The sequence below is a fragment of the Oryctolagus cuniculus genome, chromosome 5, assembly GCF_051225735.1.
Source record: "Oryctolagus cuniculus isolate XC-2025 breed Fujian yellow rabbit chromosome 5, ASM5122573v1, whole genome shotgun sequence".
Taxonomy (NCBI): domain Eukaryota; kingdom Metazoa; phylum Chordata; class Mammalia; order Lagomorpha; family Leporidae; genus Oryctolagus; species Oryctolagus cuniculus.
Window position 1 is genome coordinate 144,539,093 of NC_142871.1, and position 20,512 is coordinate 144,559,604.

General features: G+C 45.2%; 1 protein-coding gene across 2 annotated transcripts in view; it reads left to right on the plus strand.

The window, feature by feature from the left end:
- The first annotated feature begins 11,674 nt into the window (after positions 1–11,674).
- STMND1 (stathmin domain containing 1) overlaps positions 11,675–20,512 on the plus strand; it is a 32,075-nt gene continuing 23,237 nt past the window's right edge. The window contains exon 1 of one of the 2 annotated variants that reach the window (XM_089334357.1): positions 11,675–11,904. In XM_089334357.1, the coding sequence (XP_089190483.1) occupies positions 11,824–11,904 (81 nt within the window). In that variant the 5' untranslated portion in view covers positions 11,675–11,823. The remainder of the gene's footprint in view (positions 11,905–20,512) is intronic. The other variant, XM_008274133.5, reaches the window with a different exon arrangement.

Here is a 20,512-nt window from a genome sequence, read left to right on the forward strand (position 1 = left end):
CCTTTGGAGTATACCCCTGGGTAATAGTTCCCCCTTGAATGTAAGTCTTGTGATTCTGAGGAATGTCATGGTCATGAGCAGGTTACATCGTATGGCAAAGAGCAGGGCTTTTCACAGATAGACTCAAGGCTCCCTATCAGTGGATTTGGGGTCATACAAAGGGAAATTGTCCTGAGTGGGTCTGGCCTAATCAGTCTAACTTTGAAGGAGAGTCTAGAAGAGGGAGATGGAAGCATCTCTCCTGCTGACCTTGGACAAGAAACTGCCATGAGTTGCACAGTTGCAAGGAAATGCATTCTGTCCATCACCAAGGGAACTTGGAAGAAGATCCTGAGTCCCAGAGGGCACCCCAGCCAACACGTTTGTGAGACCCTGAACAGAAGACCTGGCTGAGCCACACCCAGGTTCCTGGAATAACAATGCGGGCATTACTTGAAGCCAAGACACTCATGGGAATTTGTCATGCACTTGTAAGAAGACTAACATACTCCAAACTCCAAAAATATTAACATGACTCTCATTGGCGTTTTAATTTCCCAAATAACTTGGAAAACAATCTAGATTGCATGACTCTTATTTCAGTATTTGATTGCTTCTTTGGCTCACAGATCACTTTGAAGAATGCTTTTTAGTTTCCAGATATCTGGGGATTTATTCAGAGGTCACATCACATTATTGGCTTTTTCATTATACTTTTAGTAACTTTCCATTTCTCTTCTCCTGGCCTTTGTACTACTGTTATTGCCATACACTATATTTGCCCATATGTCACAAACTGCACACTGGCTTGTTTTTATTTTTGCTTCAGCAATCAAGTGTCTTTAACAGAATTAAGCAGACAGAGAAACTCATCTACTTACACAAGTAGTTACCTTTTCCAGTATTCTTCATTTCTTTATGTGAATCCACACTCCCATCTAATATTATTTCCCTCTACCTGAAGGACTTCTGTAACACTTTCTATATATGGGTCTGTTGATGCTGAATGCTTTCATTTTTTGGTGTCTAAAGAAGCCAGGATTTTGCCTTTGCTTTTGAGACTTATTTTAAAAGGGGACAAAATTTTAGAATGCCACCTCTTTCTTTCAATATTTTAAGGTGCTGAATATTTTTAAAGTCCTCTGCGTTTAGCATGTGTTCTTTCTCTGCCCATGAGATTTTCTGTTTATTACTAGTTTGGAGAGAGTTGATTAAGATGTTCCTTGATGTCCTTTTTTTATGTTTCTTGTGCCAGGGGTTCTTTGAGTACCTTGGATGTGTAGGTTTATAATTTTCATCAAATCTGGAACTTTTTTTATGGTGATTAATTTCCTGAATATTTCTCCCTTCTCTACCCTTCTGTCCTCTCTCCTTTGGGGATGCCAATGACACATATATTAGTCTGTGGGAGGTTGCCTGTCAGTTCCCTGATACAATGTTCATTCTGTCTTTTCTGTGTATATTTCATTTGGCACAGTTTCTTTGTTCATTTGTTTGTTTAACGATTTGTTTATTTATTTGAAAGACTTACTGAGAGAGAGACAGAGATATTCATCCACTAATTCACTCCCCAGAGAGCCATAACGACCAGCGCTGGGTCAGGCTGAAGCCAGGAGCCAGGAGATTCTTAGGGCCAAGTGCTTGAGCCATCCTCCACTGCATTTTCCAGACCATAAACAGGGAGCTGGATCCTAAGCTAGGACATGATCTGGCGCCCATATGGGACGCTGGTGCTGCAGGAGGCGGCCTGTCCACTACGCCACAATGCCAGCCCTGGCACTGTTTCTTTTGCTTTGTTTTCAAGTTCACCAATATTTTCTTCTGAAGTGCCTCATCATTAATCCCCTTCCGTGTAACTTTTAAAATCTTAGACATCGTAGTTTTCATCTCCAAAAATTCATTTTGGGTCTTTCTAAATGTTGCTCAAGCTCTACTTAATGTGGTCATTCTTTCCTGCAGCTCCTTGAAGAAGTGGAATGCAGTCATAATAAGCGCCGAGGGCCTTGTCTGCTAATTCTAACATCTGTATTTGTTCTAGGTCAATTTTGATGGACTGCTTTTTCTCCTAATTATGAGTCATATTTTTCTGTTTCTTTGCATGTTTAGTAAGTTTTTTAATAGATGCCTGACATCAATTCTACCTTGTTGGGTGCCAAATAGTTTTGTGTTTCTCTAAATATTCCTGAACTTTATTTTGGGATACAGTTGCCTTCCTTGGACACAGTGTCAGGTTTTGTCTTTAGGATTTTTTTTAGGTGGTTCCATAGCAATGTTTTGTTCAGAGCCAATGTTTCCCCACTGCAAAGGCCAAATCCATCTCTGTACTCTACACAGTGGTAAAAAAAAAAAAAAAAAATGAAATCCTGTTGTTTGCAACAAAATGGATGAAACTGGAAACATCATACTTAGTGAAATAAACTAGTCTCAAAAGAGTAAATACCATATGTTCTCCCTGATCTGTGGTAGCTAATGGAGCACCTAAAATGTAATCTGTAGAAGTGAAATTGACACTTTGAGATGTGATGACTTTGAACAGCCCTTGTTTCAACTGTTGAGGAACTGTTTTTTTTTTTTTTTCATACTATTTGTTGAAATATTTAGTTAGTATAGAATTAGTTGTATGTGTGTAAGTTAATTGAAAATAGATCTTAGTAAAAAATAAGAATGGGAATAGGAGAGTGAGGAGGAAGAGGTGTGGGAGTGTGAATGGAAGGGATGGTAGGGTGGGAAGAATCATTATGTTCCTAAAGTTGTATTTATGAAATGTATGAAGCTTATATTCCTTAAATAAAAGGTTTCCAGGGAAAAATTTTATTTAAAAATAAAAATTAAAAAAATTGTAAAATCATTGCTGAATTTAATTCAACCCAAGCTAGAAGTCTAAAAAGGAAACAAGCTGAATATTTCCTTCTCAGAGCTTTAGGTGATCTAGCATCTGCTCTGAACAACAAAAAGTACATTGTTGCAATATTGTAGAGTGTCCTTTGAAATTAAGATTCTCCATGCTGGGTGAATATCTTCGCTATTATCACCACAAATATCCATCACTGTTGCCTTTCAGCACTTAACCAGTAATTACCAGTTCTTTGGAATCAGCTCTAGAGGGGAACAAGAATGAAGTAAGCAGGAAAGTTTAGGGATTTTTTTTTTTTTTGACAGGCAGAGTGGACAGTGAGAGAGAAAGGTCTTGCTTTGCCGTTGGTTCACCCTCCAATGGCCGCCGCTGCAGCCGGCGCACCGCGCTGATCCGATGGCAGGAGCCAGGATCCAGGTGCTTTTCCTGGTCTCCCATGGGGTGCAGGGCCCAAGCACTTGGGCCATCCTCCACTGCACTCCCTGGCCACAGCAGAGAGCTGGCCTGGAAGAGGGGCAACCGGGACAGAATCCGGCGCCCCGACCGGGACTAGAACCCGGTGTGCCGGCGCCGCAAGGTGGAGGATTAGCCTATTGAGCCACGGCGCCGGCCGGGATGTTTCTTCAGTTACTCCTTGTAAGTCTTCAGAGACTCTGCGCTGAGAAGCACCACTGGTGCTGCTACCTCTGCAGCCTATCAGGGGAGAGGACTGTTCCCCACTGCAGTGTTTGCTGGACTGTATCCATGTCTGAGTAACATTCTGCACGCCCCATCATGACTAACACCACATTTCTAAAGCAAAATATATCTTAGAGAAAAATTAAGGCATTTTATCATGCAATGCAGTATTTTCCTCTGCTGAGATCTAGAGAAATTCTGCTTAGGGAATAAGAAACAGCAGGGTGCATGTAGGTGTGGTGGACTCAAGAGCACTGGGAGCAACCATATCCTAGGCTTGTAGCTGCATAAAATATCCACTCTTAGACCCCTAGGTAACTCATATCATGATCATAATAATATGAGGCCTCCTCAAGAACCAGGACTGCATGGCATTACATCTGGGGTCAGTCTCAAAGCTATGATGCTGACATTAGCTACCTGTCTGACCTCATCCTTCTACTACTCAAAGCCCTGTACAACCTGGCTGGCCTCTATGCTATCCCCACGTATGCCAAGCATGCGTCCACCATGGGACATTGTTCAGTTACTGCTGGGACCTCTCCATTCATCTGCACCTCTCTTGACCCAGGCTAACATTGCACCACCTCTCCAGTACTCTCTGTGCCTTTCCAAGCTTGATCATCAACACTGCACTTTACACCAACTCCCATGTGTATGTCTGCTAATTTGTTTACTCTGTGGCCCTTCTAAACTACAAGGCCCAAGAAAGCGAGACTACATTTGGTCTGTCCCATATCCCTGGTACCTGAGGCAGCACCTGGCACACCAGAAGGGTCCAATAAATATTTTTCAAATGAATAAATAAGCAAAGAGAAGTTGCAAACTAAATAAATGGATGTGCATCATAAGGAGACTGACTTGGTTGGATGGGAGGAACAAATAATGTCTGGGCATACATTAAAAACCTGATACACCAGGCAATTGGACATAGTATAAGCAAGGATCCTCAGATAGCAATCTGGGAAGATGAATTGGTGGGAAAAATGAGGTTACACGAGTCGGAGATGCTCCCCTAAGAAGGAATTAGTAAGAAGAGACTCAAATCATGGATCCTGCAAAACATCTCCTAGCAGGCTACTCTGCTCTCCCTGGAATGGGGAACAGCCTAGCTATTGTTGTTGTTCTCTACCCAGTGACTTAATTTTGGCCCCTGAAAGTGTGGCGGCAAGGCACCTAACTCCATACACAGCAACCTCAGAGGACCATTTGCATAGCTGAGCTGGAGTTGGCACAGACTTCTTGATGAATGAATGGCATTTTTGCATTCTTGGTCCATCAGCATCTGCCTGGCTCTGCTACTCCTTCAATAGTATCACTCTGAAAAACTGCACCCAAAACACACAGTCGAAAGGTGGGTGTGAAGTTACTATGGGCCAAGGGCATGGCCCAGCAGAGCAGTCTGTAGGTGCCCGGCATATGGCAGAGCCAGTTCTGCAGGCAAAGACACTGATGTTACCTGGTTGGGGATGAGGCACAGAGAAGATGAAGAACTGAGTTGTTTTCCCATCCCTGCCACACCCAGCAACCAGTCTTGGACTGGCTTGTAAAGCAAGATTGGCAGTGGCCTCTCTGGGGGAGACTCCTGGTGAGAGGCAGTAGACTTTTCTTTTTTTAAAAAAAGATTCATTTATTTGAAAGAGTTCCACAGAGAGAGAAGAAGAGGCAGAGAGAGAGAAGTCTTCCATCTGCTGGTTCATTCCCCAATTGACCACAATGGCCAGAGCTGTGCTGATCTGAAGCCGGGAGCCAGAAGCATCTTCCGTGTCTCCCACGTGGGTGCAGGGGCCCAAGGACTAGGGCCATCTTCCACTGCTTTCCCAGGACACAGCAGAAAGCTGCATGGGAAGTGGAGCAGCCAGGACTAGAACCAGCGCACCTATGGGATGCCGGCACTGCAGGTGGCAGCTTTACCCGCTGTGCCACAGCACTGGCTCTGAAATGCAGTAGACTTCCTAAAGAAGAGCTCCAGCATCCCTCCGAATGCCTCTGTCAGGCCCTCACTGCAGCATATTCACAAAGAGAACAGAGCACAGGAGCGAGCTCGCCGTAGCTGCCCTAACTGCGGAGTCTGATGGAAGAGAAGACAGGGGAAGTGAGCAGGAGAAGGGGAGGATCACGGGGTATGTGGAACCCCATCAGTGCTTCTCCAGGAGAGAGTGATGGAGACTCCCTCTGTGAAACGGGCTGAGCCACTCTCCTCAGTGACATTGGACTTGGATCTGCCCTTTTTTTTCCTGAAACGATTTGGCTTGATACCTCAGGCTAGAGGGTGGTTGAATTTTGTTGGTATGAACATTAGATGTAATCAAGTTGTTTTAGAGTTTTCTTAAGAGAGAAAACTCAACAGAAGCAATTCTATCTTTTCCAAAAACCAGATTTTTGACCCATAAAATGTTTTTCTTTACTCACAGTGAAGATAATTTGAACAATTTGTTGACATTCAGCCAAAATTTACCAGTTTACCTACATTACCAAAAAAAAAAAAAATCAAGCTAATGGCAAAAACAAACAAACAAAAAGTCTAAATCATCCCAGCTGCTGGTTGTTGGATAACTTTGATAAGGAAGCACTCTCTGGGCCTTTGTGTGGCTCTCAGATTTAATTCTCCCAATAACCCTAGGTAGGTACCATTGCTATCATCTCTCTTAAGTGATCAGCTGAGACTTAGAAGGGTGAAATGACTTCCCAAGGTCAAAGGCAAACCCAGGTCAGTCTCCCTTCATAGCCCTAGCTGTTCTCTGCTCGCCTCAAGCATCCTTATGCATACAAATAACATGAGACACTTGCTTAAAAAAAAAAAAAAAAAAAAGTACAGATTTTGAAGCACTCATCCTGGAGATTCTGGTCCAGTACATTTGCTCATGCGGCTAAGAATCTGTGTGGATGTAGTTTTGAAAATAGATGTGCTCCGGCCTCACACTGAGCACCAGAGCTCCAAGGGCTGTTAAATAGCCAGCATGTCCTAGTCCAGCCCTTCCCTGAAAGAGCCCCCAGAGATGAGATGACTTCCTCGGGCTGGTCCAACAGCCCAAGGCAGAGCTGGGGTCGGGCTCCAGCTAGCTGGCCCAGCATTCTTCCCACCACATTCCAGTGGAGAAAAAAATGTAAGTCTCTGAGAGAGCTTTGTTCTTCCTCTCATTTTTTTTTTTTTTTTTTTTCCAGTTCTTCACACAGCCAAACTCCCCTGGAGCGCCAAACAATATGTTCAAGGCCAGCTCGGGGGGAAAAGAAATCACACCACTAATTCGAAAAGTCTCAGTGCTTTGTGCCCACGTACTGCCAAAATTGGAAGCAGTGAAAATCATGTAAATATTACTTTTCTTTAATTGTGAGAATATCAGTGTGTGAAAATTGTCATTTGTAACCCTGAGAGTTGTTCTCACTTTCCGAAACTCAAGTTTGCCTTTCCAACTCCCATTCAGCAAGTATTGTTCTTCTTTTTGCACAACCCCAGCAAGCTCTCAGCCCCATATTAGACCTCTACAATATCTAAGCACAGATCGGAACTGATTCTTGAGAGCAGATGTAAATGGAAGTGTTATAATTCTGTGAGATTATTACAGCTAAATTTACTGTTCAGCTGTCACGCTCTGAGTGATAAAGATTGGTGTTTTCTCTCCGTATTTACCCAGTTTGTGTTGAATGAGCAAACATTAAGACTGCTGGCTTCAGGCCAAGGTGCAGCAAACAATTGCTCCCTTGTTTGGGGGCTTATTTATTTCTGGTTGTTCCCCCGGCAAGAAGCTGTCACATCACGTCCCTCCGAGGGATGCCTAAAATAAGCTTGCACTCTGCTTTCTGGGACAACTCCATGAATTCATTGCTCTGTGTGTTTTAATGACAATATTCTGCTATAATTTTCCTTTTGTAACAGTAGTTTGATCACAGAACGGTCCACAGACAGATTCCTGAGCTTTCTAAATGCTCTTGGTACAGTTACTGAGGCAACCTGTCCCCGTGGGCTCCCGAGATAGAAACTTCCAAAGCCCCTCATATGTGAGCAAGACGGTGTTTGTGTGCACGTGAGGGAGCGGACTGTTTTCCAGAAATACAATGTTTGGGTTGAAACGCCTGACAAAGGGACGTGAAGAACTCAGAACAACGTGGGGTTTGAAAATGAAGTCTTTGGATTCAAGATGGTACTTCAAACGCCACCTGCTTCTTCCAATCTGGGACTCTCTTTTTTCTTTTTCCTGAAACTACAGTGCTCTGAACTCCGTCTCAGATGCAAAACAGCAGAGCGGCTCAGTGAGCTTTTGTTGTGCGCACTGCAGTCCTCTTATCCAACAGGGTGTCCCAGCAAAGCATGGGGAGAGTTTTATCAGCTGAATGAAGCCACTTAAAATGTTTCACAGGCCTGGGAGTCCTGCTTCTTAATGAGATAAATTCCCCCTGTGTGGCAGCTAAGCTGTGGGAGGTTTTTTGTTTTGTTTTGGTTTGGTTTTTTGTTTTTTTCTTTTTTCTTTTTCTTTCTTTCTTCCTTTCTTTTTTTTCCCCCTTCTGGAAGCAGCACAAACTCTTTCATTCCATTAGGGTTCTGCGTAGCTATTTAATATCCTTGTGGGAATTACTTCACCATTGAAAATCAGGGATCAGCAAATGTTTTCTGTAAAAGGCTGAATAATAAATATTTTAGACTTTGGAGGCCATCTGATCTCTGTCACCACAACTCAGCTCTGCCGTCCCAACAAAAAATCAGGCACAGGTAAGATATAAGCAAAGAGGAGTCTCCTTGTTCCAATACAACTTTACTTACAAGTCACAAGATAATATTCTTCTGATTGCTTTTCAACAAATTAAAAATATAAAATCTAGTCCTAGCTCAGTGAGCCCGACTTGGCCTGTGAGTCCTATTTCTCTGAGCCTTGCTGTTAAACCAAAAGTCAATGAGAAAACAGAAATACCAACATAAGCATCAGCTTCTCTCCTTTACCTAATTCTCAGCACTCACTCAAAATACTAGTATCACGGTCAGCATCAGTCAGCTGGGACTTGTGTAAGATTGAAAGTCAGCACAGAATTGTTCTATTCATAGGAAGAATGCTAGGAAACTGTGAATTTGGGATCAGAATTGATTTCTTTGCATGACTTTCCATTTCCTACAGAACTGAGCCATCGTGGCAGAGACGGAGAGAGAGGTCTTCCATCCGCTGGTTCACTCCCCCAGATGGCTGCAATGACCGGAGCTGCATCGATCTGATCCAGCAGCCAGGAGCTTCTTCTGGGTCTCCCACATGGGTGCAGGGGCCCAAGTACTTGGGCCATCTTCTACTGCTTTCCCAAGCCATAGCAGAGAGCTGGATCGGAAGTGGAACAGCTGGGACTTGAACCAGCACCTATATGGGATGCCGGCACTGCAGACGGTAGCTTTGCTCACTACACCATGGCACTGGCCCCATAAATAAATCTTTAAAAAGCAAATAAAATAAAAAGCTCAGAGTCTGAAGTGAAGTTGGAAGGCTTTCAGGATGGGATTTGGGATCCCTAAGCTGTACGTGGCCGCCCCTGCCCTGACACATTAACCCCCTGCGTGCCGCAGGGGCCGCCTATGCCCTGTGGGTTACTCCCAGGGTAACCTTCTCCCAGCACAGGGGGGCGGCAGGAAAACTGACTCCGGAGCTGTTGGTTGGGGGCAAGGAAGGTTTTTCTTTGCTCCTTCACCCCGATTCAGTAACTGACAATGACCCCTTCTCTGAGAAGAGCCACGGGAAGCTGATGCAACACCAGCTCCTGCTCGTCATTCTACACACAGAGGTCTTCTGAGATTGGAAATACTGTGCCTTGCTAAGGTGAGGCAGTGTCTCTTCCTCCCCTGCGATTATCTAGCAGATCTCATCTCACTTCTTCCCCCCTCCCTTTTTTCTCCTTCCTTCCTGTTTGCCTTTTACTTTCTGCCTTTTGAAGCAATGATTTAACATTCAGACATGTTCTATACCCTTACTACCAAAAAAATGTGGTGGCATTAGTTACTTTAAGGTTTTTTTTCTTATTGGAGAGACAACCGGAGAGAACACTCCATCTGCTGGTTCACTTCCCAATGCTGGGAGCCAGGGACTCACAGGTCTCCCACGTGAGCAGCAAGGACCCAACCACTTGAGCTGCTGCTTGCTAGGATCCTCATTAGCAGGAAATGAGTTGAGAGTGTAACCAGGACTCAAACACAGGCATTCGTGTATGAGACCTGGGCATCTGAACAGGAGTCTTTATTTTTTTATTTAATAAATGTTCATTTACAAAGTGCAATTTTTGTATTGTTGTGGCTTCCCCCACCCCAACCTCCCTCCTTCCCGAGGCCCTCCCCTCTCCCATTCCCTCTCCCATTCCACCCTTCATCGAGTTTCATTGAAAAGGTGTCTTAAAAAGACCCGCCCCCACTTCTGCTTTTAACATAATTAATTAATCAGAAGCTTATAGAGCTTGTTTAATTAATTTTAGTAATGGCTGGGTTAAGCTACTCCTGAGAAGCAACTCACATGAGCCTAGTCTCGCTGGTCCTTCGCATACCCCTTCACCACTCTGGACTGTAGCCATGGGATGCTCCAAAAGACACCTGCACAACACATTCGGGTACCCAGCCCTGTTCATTCATGGCAAACCTCTGTTTACAGATTGCCTTAAAAAAAAAAAAAAAGAGTTGTGTCCAGGGTTTCACTCTTCTAGTTCTACAAACATCCATGAAACTTTCTCAGGAACATTTTACAGGTGCCCTTGGTATCAGGTTATTCTAATTGAGTATGTTCTGGTCTCCAGTCATTTCACACGGACTTATTTCAGCCAGGAGCTCATAGTTCCGGAGACAGTGTCCTGGACCGCATTGCAGTCTCTTTTCAGCTCTCTGTTTGCAAACCTTTAATGCGTGTGGCTCGGAAACTACAGAGCTTTGTCCTCTCACCTTCCTTCCCCATCCTCAATGTCAGTACAGGGAAAACTGACGAGCAACACCGTCCCAGCCTACGAGGGAGACAGGGGGAAATGCGTTGAAATGCTCTAAAGGAAATAAGCAGCATCCCATGACACTGCTGACTGTGATTTTCCTCAGACGGATCCAGGACTTTTACATTTCCAAGAAACTTTCCTTGTGTTTTCCTGGGATTTGGCTACACAGGGTGGGACTGAGTCAGGCCACCTGGTTCTTCTTCCCAGCGCCCTCATTAACCAGCTCCCCTGCGATCTGGGAAAATTCACTCAGCTTCTCCCAGACTAACTTTGCAGCCTGGAAAAGGCAGGGTGGATAGAAGAGCTCTAAGGTCCCTTTCAGCTCCTTTTAAAATTCTCAAAAATGGAGCCAGGTTCATGGCACAGTGGATTAAGACGTGGCCTGTGACGCCAGCATACTGTATGAGCGCTGGTTCAAGGCCCCCGTCCAGCTGTTTGCTCCCTGCTAATGTGCCTTGGAAAGCAGCACAAGATTGCCAGATTACTTGGAATCCTGCCACCCACATGGGAGACTCGGATGGAGTTCCAGGCTCCTGGCTTCAGCCTGGCCCAGCTCCTGCTGTCGTGGCCACTGGGGAGGGAACCAGGGATGGATGATCTCTCTCTTTCTGTCTCTCCCTCTCTCTGTAACTGCCTTTGAAATAAGTAAATAAATCTTTTTTAAAAGAATAATAAATTAAAATTCTCAAATTTGAAAATAGGAAAAAAATCCAAGACAAAATTGTTCGTTGGAGCAGCCTTTTTTGATGGACTTAACTCTTGGAGAGAAACATGCATAGCCACGATCTTTCCTGACATCATAACAGCTCATAAAATGCACTTTCCATAAAAATGATTTACATGACTCATCTGGCGGCTGCCAAGCTGTGTTCGGTCCTGCCTGCTCTTGCGGGAGTGGGTTTGCTTGCCTGACCGCCCCTTCTGAGGGGCTGCCAGTTGCTGCCCGCCCTCCTGCGCGGTGTCCACCTGCGGGACAGGTGCGGCGCCCTCCACACGCAATCGCCCTCACCACGGTCCCCATCGTTGCGCGCTTGACCCAGCCCAGGCATCCGGGTGGGGGCGGGTCCCTCGGTGCCTTTCCAAGGGAAACGATCCGAGAGGTCCCTGCACAATGCTTCTGACTGCCTGCCGTAGTTTGCGGTCGGCCCTCCCTCCCTTCCGTCGCTCTGGGCCCCGGGTCCGCGTGACGCCCTTTATTATGGCAACCGTTCCCGGCAACTTCCCAGAAGCTGAGCGCCTCCTGCCGAGTGCTTGCAGACGGCGCCCGTGCGCGTGGGCCGGGGCCGGGGCAGGGGCAGGGGCAGGGGCGTGGTGGGCAGCGCTCGCGGGTGGCTCACGGTGCCGGTGGTGGCGGTGGAGCGCGCGGGTGCGGCATGGGCTGCCGACCCTCGCAGCCTGCAGGAGGCGAGAGACGCGTCCCCGCGCCCAAGAAGGGCTGGGAAGAGGGAGTCAAGGTAAAAAAAAAAATTAAAAATAATAACAATAACAGACAGCCAAGCCTCACGGTGCCCACCCTTGGGGACAAGCTGGACCCTGTTGGAGCAGCATCTACCACAGTTCCCAGCCTCCTAGGAAGTGGGTGGGCCATGAGTTGGAGGTGGGAGCGATGAGTTTAACTGGTGTCTTACCCAGGAGGGGAAAAAAAAGTGTGTGCGTGTGTGTGTGTGTGTGTGTGTGTGAGTGATGGTATAGGCCCCGATTTTAAGAGCCTTTTGTGTGCAAAGAGCCTGCAAGGGTGGTCACAGCCCAGGGGAAGGGCAGGAGTGAGGGGAAGGAGGTGTGCTTAGCCCCCGATCTGAGTTCAGCCTGGGATCTTGGTGCCTGGGAGCTGCCATGTGTTACTGGCGTGCAGAAAGTGGGTTACTTAGAGCTGGGAGAGACCACTTGCTTCTGAGACACTCGGCTGTTTCTGAGAGGCCTCCGGTTTAACAGGTGAGCACCCTGCAAACTCAGAGGTTTGCCCTGGGCTGCCCCGCTTGTTGGGGAGTGGGAGACTGTGATGTCCTCCCATCCTTGCCACCCTCCGTAAACAGCAGGGGGAGCCCTCAGGGTCTGTTGCAGGGAGGTGACCCACAGATGGGGCCACCGCAAATGCAGCATCAAAATCAGCCCGCTCAGAGTGAAAGGCACACTGTCAACATGTCTCTGCACGCCGTCTGGCCGCAGCCAGCAAACCGGGGGCTTAGGACCGCCTCTCCCTGAGGGTCGTTTTCCAAGCAACCATTGTAAGGCACACACCTTGTCTCAGCAGGGCCCATGCAGAACACCAGTGAGTGTCGCCACTGTACCTGGGCCACATCTGGCTACTGTAGTACATTCACAAAACATAAACCAGGGGGTCATAAGGGCTGAGACCCGGGCTCTGTGTCCACGCCTTCACACCTGTCTTCACACTAATTTCCATCCCTAAAGTGCTACTGTTGGCATTCAGAGTCCCACGTCCTCTGCCCTGGTCTCTCTGCCTCTCCTGTCACCACCCCCAGCCAGTGTGCCTCTCCCCTCTCCATGCCTCCTGTCTTCCCAAGGGGAGAGTCCCTGAAGTGTGCAAAAACCCGCTACTGTGTACAAAAACCCTCATCCGTTGCTCTGGACACCATCGTCTCTCTGCCATAGACTCCTGGTCTCTCTCCCCCCTGGACTTCCGGTCCTGCCCAACCAAATGACTTCCAGTGTGTGGCACTTCCAGGCTTTCCCCCACCCCCGTGCCTTTCCCTCTCCCCGGAATGCCCTCCTTGGGCCTCATCCCCAGTTGTGCTGGTTAACTCCTACCCATCCTTCAGCACGGAGCCCAAAGCAACTGCTACCACACTCCTGTGCCAGCTGATTGATGTTGAAAGGTGCTTCTTCCTTGAACATCTGTGGGCTCCCGGAGCACACGTGGCTATCGCTGGTGACTGCTTTGGACTGCTGTATAGGAAGACTATTTTTTTTCACCTCCCCTTTTCCAACAATATACGAATGTCACTTAAAACTGTAAGTCCATGGTTCTTGTTTCCCTTGCTTGTACAAAAACGTTTCTGTTATCTTTCATTTGTCTTGCTAGCATGATTGCATACAAGGCTTCAATAAAAATAATTATGCTGTATAGGGCAGACGGAAGTGCTAAGGAAAACAACACCCTACAAATGTCAAGTATACTAGATCCTTCTGGCCCAAGCCACCGCTAAGCCTGGGAGGGTGCCAGGGTTTCCTCCTGAATTTTCTAAGCTAAGACAGCCATCACCTCTGGCTTGCATTTTTTTTTTGTCCTGATCACACAGCATCCTTTCTCTACCACTTGTCCTCACCTGTGCTCCGCTGTCACCTGGCACCTGGCCTCCAGATGTTCTTTCTAAAAGAAAACCTCCTGGGTCAGTCCTCTGCTGAACAAAGTCCCCAACCCAGGAGGTGGGCACATAACCCAACAGTCATGAAGATGACAACCTCGGTTTGATTTCCGGATTCATTCCTTCTGATCTGTGTGAGCTCAGTCAAGTTCTGCAGTCTCTCTGTGCCCCAGTTTCCTTGTCTGCAAAATGAACACAATAAGAGTGCTTACTGTGTAGAGTCATTGTGAGGATGAGACGAATTCTGCTCACATCAAGAGCAAAGGCTTAATATAAGTTCCTATTATTACTATTATAAGATAAAATCTGGACTCCTTCATACTTAATTAAGTTACAATTATAATGAGATAAAACCTGGGCTCCTTAGCATGCCATCTGAGCCCATCCTTGAGCTGCCCCACCACAGACTTCTCCAGTTTCATCCCTCCCCACACCCATGTTCTAGACCAACCTTCCTACTCCTTGTTCCCCAAGCCCACTCTGCTCCTGTCCCCATGCCTTTGCAAACCCTGCTTTCTCTCCTTTCACACCATTCCATCTCCTTCTCCCTAAGCTTTTCCTGACTCACCCTGACCCCACCCTTGCCACTGTACTGCCAGGGTTGGCATCTCCTATCACTTTTTTTAAAGATTTATTTATTTATTTATTTATTTGAAAGGCAGAGTTACAGAGAAATAGCCAGGAGCCAGGAGCTTCTTCCAAGGCTCCCACGTGGATGCAGGGGCCCAAGCACAAGGGCCATCTTCCACTGCTTTCCCAGGTGCATTACAGGGAGCTAGATTGGAAGTGGAGCAGCTGGGACTTGAACCAGTGCCTATATGGGATGCCGGCACTGCAGACTATGTGGCTTAACCCAGTATGCCACAGTGTGGGCCTCATGAATGGCAATGCTTTCAACCCCTTCATTGATGCCTGGGGCTTAGAGTGGTTCAGCAGTACTTTTAAAAGAAGATGAGCATGTTTGCTTGCGTGAAATATGTATGTTTCTTAGGTGCACAATTTTAACATTTCAGAATTAAACTATTGAGACTTGTCTATAGACTCTTCACTTTTATCTTTGTCTAACGTGGCAAGAAGACACGCTAATAAAATAAGACATAATTGAGAAAAAAAGCAAGGAGGACTTTCCCTCATTGGATAAAATGCTCTTCGTTTGTATGAATAACTTGAAGTTCCTTGCCTGCTATAGAAAGGGGGATACCAGGGAATGGATGCTGTCCAAGGAGCAGTCACAGCTCTTCCCTAATAGGTGATAAGAAGAATTCTTATCTGTTGTCTGTAGTAGGGACTAAATTACTTCTTAAAGTTCAACTTTTCAAAAGATCATATTTCTATGTGTTGTTGAAGAGTGGCTATTTATTAGTATATTTATTAGAAGCAAATTAGAAGAAAAATCTGATTTTAAAGAGCAAATTCCTTCCAAATGTCCATGAGCAAATCTATTTGCAAACTGCACCTGCTAGTACTTTGATTTTTAGAAGGTGTCATCTCCAGAGAGCCTCAACAAATGGATTCCCTCCAGCCGTTCTGCAAACAAAAGTTGTAATACCTCTAGACCAAAAAAATAAACAACAAACAAACAAACAAAACCACCTGTCTAGGGTTGAAAGTACTACCTTTTGGGGATGCTGAAGACTGCTGTGCATAATGGTTACCCTGAAATTCACAATTTAAAAGTCCTATCTAAAATTGATAAAATCATATCCCAAATAAGCTGGGATATAAAATAAAATTGATACGACATGTAGAACCACATCAATTCTGTACTGCACTTTGTAACTTCATCTTAGGGGAAGGATAAACCCTTCTACCCACCCCTCACCCCATCCCCTAGTGCCATTATTTCCATAAGACAGACTTCGTGCTGGTATGAAAATATAGACTCTGCATGCATGGATAGGAGAACACTGCTTGCCACATCCCCAAGAGGCATAGATTTAATTAATTTGTAAGTATCTCCACTCTTTGAACTATGTTGATTCTCAAGTCTGGATTATCAAATTGGGATAAAATTTCCAGAATGTGTTGCATGTAGATAAGATATTTGAATGACAGTCTTAGTTTTCATGTGAAAAGAAGCCTTCTTTTTTTTTTCTTTGCTCTGGAAACTGAAGGCTGATACATGTTATTTTATGCTAGAAGATTGTGTTTCGTCTGCTGTAATTTAAGTTTTGGTCACAACTGCGCTAAGCAAACTGCCTCCAAATAAGCACAGATGGGCAGCGATCCTTGTTAAGGCCTGGATTCCAGATCCAAGTAGCTACAGCAGCTTTCATGCAACAATTGCGAGGTCATTCAGGGTCGTGGTATTTCAGGCTATTGCAAGCTGTGGTCTGCAGAACTTCTTTGTGAGAACTCACCTTGTAGACCGAAAGTCTTTAAAGTTGCTCTCAATTCATTGTGGACGTTTTTTGTTACTGCTGCTGTTGCACTGTTAAATCGATCTGTGGTGTTCAGGCTCTCTACCTGGAGATGTCCCGTGACAAAATTAGTCCCTGCATGTAACTCAGAGCTTTGCTGGGTTCGATAAATGATAGACCTGCAAAAAAAAAATGAAGTTGTCACTGCAGAGGTTGGCTTTTAATGATTTTATCTGGGAAGGAGGAAAGACTGCTCAACATGGTTTGCATGTTTGCATTCAGGATGAATGGTGAGTCCCTGGAAGAAAAGCATCAGACAAGGTCTCCTCCATGTTGCATGAAACAAATCTATAGAGCACGTGTGTGGTGTGTGTTACGTGTGATATGTGACAGGTTGTCTGGGCACACTTACTCAAGGAGACTGTGTGGGCAGTCACTGAGTCTGTAAATTAGACTGAGACAGATGGAGTGGGGAGCAGAGAAGCTCTTGGCTGTTTTCAGACTTTCTCCTGGTGCTGACTCATTTTTCAGATCCATTGAGTTTGGGTTTGCTACTTTGTTTAGTTTGGTTGGTTGGTTGTTTTTTCTTATCTTCCCATGTAGTCTTGAGCTATAGAACCAATTCATCTTCAACACCTCACAGTGAAGGAATGTTGGTTCAGCTGGAGTGATCACGTTATGTAAACACGGTGATAAGGAGCTCTGTAAGTCTCCCCACCAACATTCAAGAGTCCCTAGTTGACTTAGGAGAACCTGTGAGTGATAGCCACCCTTGTAATGTATCCAGGGTGATTTCTACTTTGTCCCTAAGTTTGAAGGAACTAACAACTTTGGAGTGCATCCAGAAAGTGGCAAAATGGCTTGTGGTTTTTTTTTCTTTCTTTTAAAAAGATTTATTTGTTTATTTGAAAGGCAGAGTCACAGAGAGGTAGAGGCAGAGAGAAAGAAAGGTCTTCCATCTGCTGGTTCACTCCCCAGATGGCCACAACAGCCAGAGCTGTGAGGATCAGAAGCCAGAAGCCAAGGGCTTTTTCCAGGTCTCCCATGTGGGTGCAGGGGCCCAAGGACTTGAGCCATCCTCTACTGCTTCCCTAGGCCATAGCAGAGAGCTGGATAGGAAGTGGAGCAGCTGGGACTTGAACCAGCCCCTTTATGGGATGCCCACACTGAAGAGTGATGCTTTAACCCGCTATGCCACAGCATTGGCCCCATGGTCTATTTTTTTGTGTGTGTGAAATATGTGTATGAATTTTGGCTGGGAAACTATCAAGAATTTCATAACAATGTCCTAGGTTTTTATTCAGTCTTCCTAAAGGGAGTATTTTCTTAATAGCTCCTAGAATCATAGTTTTGAGCTTGGGAGCTTCTTCACACTCAGTTCTCTACCAAGATTTCTGGGCCCACCGTCTGCCCCCATTTTTACTGCTGCTGTCCTCATTCATGTTCAGTCAAATCTTACCTGGACAGTTGCAATAATCATCACTGGTTTCCGTATTTTTTCCTTTCCCTTTTCACACTCCCTTCATTATCAAGAGTGATAGTTTTTAAAAATGCACTTGATCATCTTTTTCACATCTATGGATTAAAAACCCTACAAAGGATTCCTGTTGCATTCAAAACAAAGTCATTCTTCTTTGTTCGTCCCAAGAGACTTACCTTGCCAACCTCCACATCCTCCACTGTCTGCTTCAGTCAGTGTCCTTTATGCTGGAAAATTCAAGTTCCTGGACACACAATGTGGTTTCTTACTGCAGTGTCGCTGAGTGCTTTGCTCTCCGACTAGTATACCCTTTTCTCCTGGCCCACTGGAGAAATTCATCCATTAAAACTCAATTCAAGAGCCTCCCGTTGAACACCTTCTGCTACCCCCAGCAAGATACGCAGAACTTGAGCCAATGCCCACATGGGATTCTGTCGTGGCAGGTGACAGCAGGGCCATGCTACAGAGACTGGGAGGTGAAGGGCAGGGTATTGAGTCCCTTCCATGACTCATGAGGAGGGGAGAAGGGCACCCCGTGGACCATATAAGTGGTACATAGATATAGGAGGGCTGGCTGTTAAGAAGGTACTCAGCAAAAGATCGTGTGTCCTTGTCTCTTCTGGAGACACCAAGGAAGCTTAGATGGTAGCAAGGCAGATGGCTTCCACTGAGATGAGAAATGAGGAAGGTGCAGCCCAAGTAGTGGAATAGCCAGCTGTGGAGAGAGCAGACACAGTAGCTAGAGGGGATATGAGAAAAAGTACTTAAAATGTACTTGTTCAGAAAAAAGAAATGACAGTTCTTTAATTAATATAGCTTTGGGGGGAACTTTTCATTTTTCTTGCATTTCTTCTTTTGCTGTGGAACCATGCAGAACTTGATGTGGACCAGTATTATGGTGTCCATGTTTTTACTAAGTCACGGGTCATATTTGCAAGCCATGGAGTGGTGGTATGGATAAAGAGGAAAGTCTTTCAAAAAGTTTGTGCGAAGATTGAATGAAGAGATGTATATTATGTCACAAAAAATATGTTAAAATCCATGCATGGCTTTCTTAAGACACATTTTTCTCAAACTTTTACAAGACCCCTCAGAAGCATCCGTGAAATGGGAAGGCGGGTAACAACTGCAGGATTTATGGAGGGTGGTCCGGACACGCACACTGTATTACCCTGCAGCGAGCATAGCCTTGGCCGCAGCACGGCCACATCTAGACATTCCTTCTCCTAGAGCCACAGTAATACAGAATGCACAGATATTGTTTAGACACCATTTATCATATAGAAAACTTAGAATAATCCCAGTGTTTGGCAGGACAGTGGCACTTGGGATTGCATCCCATTGTCAGAGTGCCTAGCTTCAAATCCCGGCCCTGTTTCCAATTCCAGCTTCCTGCTAACTCGCATCCTTGGATGAAGTAAGTGATGGCTCAAGTACTTGGGTCCCTGCCACCCATGTAGGACACCCAGACCGAGTCTCCAGCTCCTGACTTCCGCCTTGCACAGCCCTGGCTTTTGTGGGCGTATGGGGAGCAAACCAGCAGATGGAAGATCTCTCTCACATACATACACACCCTCACTCACACATATTCTCTCTCTCTCTCACCCTCACCCTCTCCCTCTCCCTCTCTCTCCCCCGCCTTCAAATAAATAAAGAAAAAGAAACCTAGAACTCTTTCATCAGGAATTGGTTAAGTAAATGGTGGCATAGTTATGCCATAAACTACAATAAAACCTTCTATTCCCCATCCTTAAATAGAATGAAATAGACTACAGTGGCATAGTTATGGAAATAAATGAGTTATAGAAATACAATATCATTTTATATATAATCTGATTTGTTGTATTTGAAAGCAGCTTTACTGAACTAGAATTCACACAGCATACACATTACTCATAAAATTCACCACTGACCACTATCACCACAACCTAATTGTAGAACATTTTTGTTTCTCCTAAAAAGAAACTCTACTCATTAGCAGTCAGTCCTCATCTCCCCACCCCACCCCACCACCAGCCATGAGCAAGTACTAAATATCTATCTTGTTTCTATAAGTCTGTCTTACAATGAATGTTATAACAGGAATAATCTTTGTATCTCACTTCTGTCACTTATTGCAGTGTTTTTAAGTGTAGTTGCAATATGAATGACAATTTTTAATTGTCAAGTAATATTTTTGTATGACTCTCACAATTTATTCATCCATTCATCCATTAATACACATTTGGATTATTTCCCCTTTTTGGATATTATTAATAATTTGTGTGTATCCTTTTGTGTAAATGTATGTTTTCATCCTGTATATATACCTGGGATGACCTTTCCAGTTCATAAGGCAACTCTGTTTAACTTTCTGAAGAACTCACAAACTCTCTTCCACAAGGGCTGCACTGCTTTTTCTTAATTTGAATGGGATAGAGAGAGAGAGAAGGTGGGAGGTGGCTCTCATCTGTTTGTTCACCCTCCAAATGCCTCAGTGGACCGGAGTCAGGAGCTGGGAACTCAATCCAGGTCTCCCACGTGGGCAGCAGGAGCCTAATTTCTTGGGCCATCATTTCTTCTTCCCAGGATCTACATTGGTAGGAAGCTGGAGTCAGAAGATGGAGCCAGGAGTCAAGCCCGGCGTCCCAATGTGGGACTCAATGATCTTAACTGAGAGCCCGAACACCCACTTCCTGCACCATTTTATATCCCCGAGCAATTCCAGTTTCTCCACGTCCTCACCAACCGTTGCTATCATGTACCTTTTTCCATTATAGTCATCCTAGTGGTGTGAAGCATATCATTGTTTCTGATTTGCATTATGCTAATGAATTATCTTTTTATGTGTTTGTTGCCCAACTCCAACAAATTTCTAAAAGATGTATGAACAAATATCTGGAAAGTGATATACTAA